This window comes from Tachysurus fulvidraco, chromosome 16 (assembly GCF_022655615.1).
Source record: "Tachysurus fulvidraco isolate hzauxx_2018 chromosome 16, HZAU_PFXX_2.0, whole genome shotgun sequence".
NCBI lineage: Eukaryota > Metazoa > Chordata > Actinopteri > Siluriformes > Bagridae > Tachysurus > Tachysurus fulvidraco.
The window spans coordinates 12,159,863-12,167,503 of record NC_062533.1 but is presented as its reverse complement, the minus strand read 5'-3'; the positions used below and the strand labels follow the sequence as shown (position 1 = coordinate 12,167,503).

The 7,641-nt window shown below is 37.0% G+C and overlaps 2 protein-coding genes across 2 annotated transcripts in view; one reads left to right on the top strand and one right to left on the bottom strand.

Moving 5' to 3' along the window:
- Positions 1-433: 433 nt before the first annotated feature.
- rd3 (retinal degeneration 3, GUCY2D regulator) lies at positions 434-4,789 on the top strand. The gene is made up of 3 exons (XM_027166137.2): positions 434-655; positions 1,804-2,114; positions 3,949-4,789. The coding sequence occupies exons 2-3, from the start codon at positions 1,828-1,830 to the stop codon at positions 4,301-4,303; spliced, it is 642 nt and encodes a 213-aa protein (XP_027021938.1). The 5' UTR covers positions 434-655; positions 1,804-1,827; the 3' UTR covers positions 4,304-4,789.
- A 1,292-nt stretch (positions 4,790-6,081) lies between these two features.
- si:ch211-22i13.2 (uncharacterized protein LOC553945 homolog) overlaps positions 6,082-7,641 on the bottom strand; it is a 5,322-nt gene continuing 3,762 nt past the window's right edge. The window contains exons 4-7 of the mRNA XM_027166138.2: positions 7,412-7,473; positions 7,157-7,246; positions 6,983-7,075; positions 6,082-6,829 (exon numbers count right to left, since the gene is read on the bottom strand). Coding sequence (XP_027021939.1) covers positions 6,779-6,829; positions 6,983-7,075; positions 7,157-7,246; positions 7,412-7,473 — 296 coding nt within the window. The 3' untranslated portion in view covers positions 6,082-6,778. The remainder of the gene's footprint in view (positions 6,830-6,982; positions 7,076-7,156; positions 7,247-7,411; positions 7,474-7,641) is intronic.

The following is a 7,641-nucleotide window of genomic DNA, read 5'->3' as shown; positions in this document are numbered from 1 at the left end:
CTTTTAATGAGTGTAATGCTTCAGAACACTGCCATCCTAGCCCACATGCATGCTTGTAATCTATTTACAGCCCAGGTGACCTCTCCCTCTCTCTCTCTCTCTCTCTCTCTCTCTCTCTCTCTCTCTCTCTCTCTCTCTCTCTCTCTCTCTCTCTCTCTCTCTCTCTCTCTCTCTGTGCGTCAGCCTCTTGTCTTTGTAAGGCTTACAGAACATTGCTATAGCAACAGTGAGTGAAGAGCTACTTCAGTAAGGGAGGGAGAAAGAGAGAATGTGAATTAGGCTGTTCACTATAAAGCAGCCTATGCTGGATCAGCACTCCAGGGACAAGCAGGGAAGAGAGAGAGAGAGAGAGAGAGAGAGAGAGAGAGAGAGAGAGAGAGAGAGAGAGAGAGAGAGAGAGAGAGAGAGAGAGAGAACAAAGAAGTGGATTGAACTAAAGTGCACAAGAGAGAGAGAGAGAGAGAGAGAGAGAGAGAGAGAGAGAGAGAGAGAGAGAGAGAGAGAAAGAGAGAGAGAGAAAAGTGCAGTATACAAGGACAATCTCTTGAAAGCAAAAAGCAAACCAATTTGCACACATCTTGATAACTGTAACCTGAAGTCTTATGAAGATCTGGAGTTGGAGTTTAAGTCTGAAGAGTTAAGAAAGGAACTTAAGGTACGTACCAACAATGGTGGATTATTGTAATGTTATCAGCTGCTACGGTATCTGCAGTATATGTATTTAATGATCACACTTAAATAATAACTTGAATATAAATGAATTATTCATATATAATACAATACAAACACTAATATGTGATACAGAATGATTCAGTAGAGTAGCTGATATATTAAAGCCAAGTATGATAATCATCCCAACCAACCAGGTCATTTCCATATGACAGATGATTTCTTTAACACTACAGCAGTGTGAAGACTGGCTATCTATCTATCTATCTATCTATCTATCTATCTATCTATCTATCTATCTATCTATCTATCTATCTATCTATCTATCTATCTATCTATCTTAATTAATGTTGTAACTTTTACTAGATGGTTACAGCTACAGATCCATTCAGATCTTTTGGGATTGTATTTCGCTTCGTGTGCCTTAATGTCATGATCACTGATCCATCTACTTTAAGACATGGAATATAGAATTTTTTATATGGTACACAAAGGACACTCAGTGTCAGATTTTAACTATGGTGAATTGAGTACTAACCATCAGCATCACCTACTGTATATAACTCTCATCCACATGCCTCGTCATTATCTGTTCACTCGTCCGAGCTCCGTTCACGCTCGCTTTACTTGGGAAGTTATTGATGATTAATCAGTCACAGAGCTTTTAAGGGTTGACTTCTGATTATAGTTTAATTTACTTAGGCTTATGTCCATTGTGTCCACTGACTTTGCAAAGACTTGAACAAATCATGGCACTCATCATGGCACACTTACCAGACACTCGTCAGACTACCAGACATTACAGCTGAGTTTATTAAGATTGCATCATTTCTGTCATGTAAAATGTTTATATTTTTTGAAAATAGAGAGGACAAAGTATATGTACTGTAGTAAAAAAAAAAAAATCAGATTAGCCATATTTGTTTTCCCCTTGATGTGTTTTTCCCAGGCCACCAGACTTATAGTTAAATGCCACATGACATGAAAACTGCTGTAACCCATAATCTGAAACGTCCAAATTGTTTTTTAGACGTTCTGTACAATAAATACACAGCTTTCTATAACATGCATGACGGTTGCATAACTGGGATTTTAATATGTAGTAACTCCACACGTGTAATTTCATCGTTCCAGGCGCAGTGTGCGTAAAGTTCAGCCATGTCGTGGTTCGGCTGGAGCGAGCCTCAGTACCGGAGCGCGCGGCGTGATCCGGTTGAGATAGTGACAGACACGCTGATGCTCGAACTCAGTTGGCAGATGAAGGAGACGGAGCGGCTGCAGCGCGAGCGCGATAACGAGTACCGGCGGCTGCGCACCGGTGTGGACTACAGCTGGCTGGTGAGCGCGCCGCGCGTGTCCTACGACATCAGCCACGGAGAGAGACTTGCGCTCGAGGACCTGTGCAGCAAAATACATCCATCCTACTGCGGATCCGTGATCCTCCGGTAACCACACACTAAACCTATCACTCATTTCTATATAATTCTATACACATATATTCACCAAATTATCTCAGACTCACAACAGCAGATTCCTGTAACTGCACAAAAACAATATTTCAGACATGTATTAAAACCATGGTGATGCACCACCATCTGAGTAATATATATGTATGAATTAATATACTAATGCATTTGCTATCATCTAATACCATTTATGAGTAAACAATAGTTTTTTATAATGATCCATTATTATAGATTAGAATTGATTCTAGTTGTTCTGAAACAGATGATCAACAAAAAGGAGTGTGTGAAAAGTAGTCCATGTTTTCATACTGATACTGTAAACTGTAAATAAGCTAGCAAGGTGATTTGGCCTTAAGGTACAATGATATTTGTCATCATCATCATCATCATCATCATCATCATCATCATCATCATCTCTGTTTCATGTTTTATGTTGTTTTATGTGAATATTTATGTGTGGTTGGTTTTACTGATTATCCTAATCTTGTTTGAACAGCTTGTTGCCTAGACATGTGCTGTAGTCAGTGCTGATCTTTTCAGCTATATTCCAGAGGGTCTACTGTAATCTGTGATCAGTGCTAATTTTTCTGTGCTCACACACCTGCAGCTCTATAACAATCAGGATTGTTCGTATTCACCTTCATTGCCATTACAAGAATATATATTGGAAAGTTAAAAAATGAATGTTGTATTACTATAAAATTAAAATCTAGGAAAATGGATTTATTTGTGGAAATGAGACATAATGGCGATGAATGAGAGAGCAGTATGTAGTTTGGTACATACGGTTATCTTCTACAATTCATAATTTAATCATTTGGCATAAAAGAAAATGAAACCAATCAAAAATGCTGAGAGTCATCTTTTATAAATTCACAATCATAATTTATTTTTTTTTTTCCACTCACGCTCTCAGAAGAGGAAGATCTTTGTTCATGTCTAGGAGGCACATAAACACCAAATTAATGTAGGAATAAAACCTTCCTTGGTGAGCTATTTTAAGGCTCTCTAACATCTAGACCTCTTGAGAGTAGAATGGCTATACGGAACATTTACATTTACAGCATTTAGCACACACACTTATCCAGAGCGACTTATGTTTCTTTTTTATACAACTGAGCAATTGAGGGTTAAGGGCCTTGCTCAGGGGCCCAGCAGTGGCAGCCTGGTGGACATGGGAATCAAACTCACAACCTTCTGATTGGTAGTCCAGCACTTTAACCACTAGGCTACACATGATAGAACTGTTATAACCTTTGGCTTTAATGAGGTTGTTAGCTTTTTTTTTTTATATGCAAAGGCATTTTAGCTGTTGTAGGGCCTGGGATAGCTTGAATTTTGTAAATTCCATTGAGAAAATGGATCTGAAATATTCAGTAGAGATACTATCTGAAAAATGATTCTTTAAAACATTTAGACAACCCCCTTTCACTATTCAATTAATTACTCAAATAATTAACATGGTTAATTGCTGTATTAAAAAGACACAAAGTATGTGACATCTATTCGGACTTGTAAATCTATTCAGACTTTGATTTGTACATAGAAGACATTTCCCTGTTACATAACAAGCATAAATTTATGCTTTAGCACAAACCCATCCTACACAAACACCCACCCTCCTGGAACAGCTAACCATCATACAATGAGTGTCAGCTTGTTTTGTTATTAAATCAGTATAGTTAATACACTGAAATACTGTTATATGGAATATTCTCTCCAGGTACATTGTTCCTCAGTGATATTTTTATAGCATTGTATATTATATACGGGCACCTAAGTGATCTTAAACCAGGTTCTTTTTTCTTGGCAGATTTCGTCAGGTTCTAACAGAGAACGAGCCAGAGGTGCAAGAGGTTTCCGGGCTTTTCCGTGCTGTTGTTCTTGAGACACTGGAGCGCATTCAGGAGGAGAAGGAGGCACAGCGCTTGGCTCGGCAGTGGAATAACAAGCGCTCCATCAGTCTGTCCATGCTTACGTTTAAATCCAGAACGAGAATAAATCCATTTGGCAGCTCTGTGGCTCTAACCTCTAGCAGTTCTGGATTAGAGGAAGTCCACACCATATCTCAGGATGTTGAGAAAGGACTTGGACACACAGCTGAAAAAGCACAACGTGTGTTTAGCATGCCTGATTTCAGACACAAAGGCATTAATGGCCATGTGTGATGGATGTTAGGACTCCCAAAACATAACTTTATTAATGGAGCTGCACAAAGAATAATAATAAAAAAAAGATATCTTAACCACCAAACGTTATACAATGTTCTACACATCACTTTCCGTGTTCTTTAACACAACAATAAATAACATTTAAATTTTATTTACTACAGAAAACTACAGTAAATATTTTTCCGATACCCTCATACTGATGGCATCATAACACTCACGCTTACTGTACAATGTAAATGCCATGTGTATGGTTTAATGATAACGTTTATTTTAAATGAAATCTGTAGATTCTCTAACAGTTGTGAATTTCATTGAAGGATGTTTTCTGGGGCTGGTTTATAAGACATTTAGGAACGTGTACTCAATAAACTTAAATAAATAAAACTTTTTAAATAGTAATATTTTATAAATGTTAATGATTCAGTATTAGTGTAGTTGTTTGGGATGTCTGTGTATTGTCAGTGAGCTGTAAGCAATTCAAACTCCATCTTCAGTAAATGTGAAATGTGATTCATTTTATCAAATGATAAATAAAACTGATGAATGAAATTCTCCATTTAAACCCTTTTAATGATGACAGATAAGGGTATGTGTATATGAACTGTGATAGATGAATTGTTTTTCCTTTATTACAGCTAATGTAGGTTAATAATGTAGTTGCTACATTTGTAATTCAGGTGTTAATAGTCAAGTCAGGTTTACTGAGTAAGCTGCTCAAATTTTAGAACATAGAGAACAAGAGCATAGACAAGTAAGCACATTAAACCAGTTTGGGGTTGTTGATTGGAGTTCAAGCCCCAGCACTGCCAAGCTGCCACTGTTGGGCACTTAAACAAGGCCCTTAACCCGCACAACTCCAGGGGTGCTGTATCATGGCTAACCCTGTACTTAGATCCTAACCTTCAACGTTGGGATATATGAAGAGAGAATTTCACTGTGCTGTAATGTACATGTGACAAAATAGAGGCTTCTATTGAGATTCCTTTTGTTTTGTCACATGGTGAATTATCATGTAGGAGTTAGCCATGAGAAGATGAGTAAATTGTGGCAATTAATGCATACACATGGTCAGCAGTAATAGTTAAATAGGCTGTGGCATTCAAGTGATGATTGACTGGTACTAACAGGCCCAAAGTGTACCAAGAAAATGTTCCCACACTGTCCACTACCTCCACCAGGGTACAATTTAGGTTCATGGATTCATGTTGTTGGTGCCAATTTCTGTTCTACCACCTGTATGCCTCAAAAGAAATTAAGATTCATCAGACCAGACTGCATTTTTTCCGGGCTTCATCGTTAAAGTTTGGTGAAACTTAGCCTAATCTTTCTGCACATGGATGTCTGCTGTTGTAGCACATCACCTCAAGGTTTCACATATTGTGCATTCTGAGATTCTCAAAGCATTCACACCATTCTCCGTTGATCTCGAATAGACCATCAACAAAGTGTCTCAGTTCTACAGACAAAATCACATGTTCCACCATTCTGATGGTTGACATGAACATTACCCAATGCTGCTAGCCTGTATATGTTCTTTATGTGCAACCATGGATTTGTTTTATATATTCAATCTATAACAGCATATACAAGCAACAGATTTTGATTTAGGTTGAAGTCAGAGTCTAGGTAATGGTAAATACCTCTGACTTCACTTCACAATTAATTTACTGAATGATAATTAGTCAGGACTAACAAGTGAAAAGGCACAACATCAAAACAGGAATATTTTCTTTCTATCTATATGCCCTCTAGAACCTCAAATAAATCCAATTGCACATTTGAAACGATTCGTTTTTATTTATCTAAGAATCCTTACAGACGTCAGCATGTTATCAATTTTTACCAATTTAAACATGACAAATAACACAGATTTTCTGAATGCTGCACTATTGTTTGATCATATTTATGTGCCATCAGAATTGTGTTTACTGATATTTTCTGCACGCTCACTTCTTCTACATGTTTTTTAGTTGTCTGTTGTAACTGTGAAATCAGGGGTATTGGAAAAAACTAAAAAAAACAACAACAAAAAAACAAAAAACAAAAAACAAGCAAACAATCAAAAGAACAGTCTGTCTTGGATTAAAAAAAAAAAAATCCATTTTTTTTTTTTTTTTTGAAATATCTTAAAAACCTGGGCAGTCTTATTACAGTAATAGTGGTCTGAATTCTAAAGTAGGTTAAAAGTACGGAACATCACTCTCATTAAGTTCAAAAAAATCAAACACATACGAGAGTGACGCTTCCTAACAGGAATATAATGCGAGTACTGGATGTTAACAAAATAATATAGAAAGATAAGATAACAAAATAAGATTTTTCTCCAGTTGTGGTGAGCAGCATGAGGCCCCACAGTGCGGTCCATTACAGGAAATAACAGGCATTTCCCTGAGAGCTGATTGGCCAAGACAAAGTCAATAAAAATAAAAAAAATAAATGAATTATGGGGAAGGTGGACACACAGAGTCCGAATTAGCAAGTTGAATTCAGAAACTCCAACAGCTCTGCACGGTTCTTGTCTCTCTGAAACAAAGATAAAAGAAGTAAAATTCACGTTTACATAAAATACAAAAAAAAAACCCCCAAGAGTAGAATCTGTGTAGTTCACAACACCACACAATATAACAGCAGCACTTAACGCTACAGAAATACAAGATAAGTACGTTGATGACTCACTTGCTTGTCCTTCTTTGATTTCTTCACCTTCATTTTGATCTTCTTCCCTGAGATCATGCTGTACTTGCCACTCCGCTTCTTCTCCTTCAGGTACTGCAACAAAAACACACATCAGCATGATGGGGATTTTATTTTTGAACTCCAATGTAGATTATAATGTTATTAAACCATTACCTTTGAAATCTGAACAGGACCAGAGGAATCTTCATCTCCTTTATGCTTCTTGTCCTTCTTTCGTTTCCGTGCTTTGTCTACTTTCTGTTTCTATAAAAAAAAAATCAATTAATGAACACTAACCGTCTCTGTGTGTGTGTATGTGTGTGTGTTTGAGAGGCTTAGGTTAACTGTGAGGTTAACTGTGCAAAATCAGTGAACGACTGGGTGAATATTTAACGTCATACTGAACTTTGCACAATAATAAAAACATACCTTCTTGCCAGGCTTTTCCTTCTTCCTTTTCTTTGAAACTTTTTGTTTCTTTCGGTAAGAATCTAATGAGAAAGTATAAAAAGTGATGTGGCAACTTTCCCCCACATCAAAGCTACAAGTTTAGTATAACATCACGAATATGTATGTGGCTAACATGAATAGAGTGACTTTATAACATGTATTTCATATTTTTTTAACTTCATAACTAATAGTTTGCAGGAGTACATCTC

Coding starts and splice junctions, on each gene's coding strand:
- rd3 (XM_027166137.2), top strand. CDS start 1,828: ATGTCGTGGTTCGGCTGGAGCGAGCCTCAGTACCGGAGCGCGCGGCGT. Junction 2,115..3,948: donor TGCGGATCCGTGATCCTCCG/GTAACCACACAC, acceptor TTTTCTTGGCAG/ATTTCGTCAGGTTCTAACAG.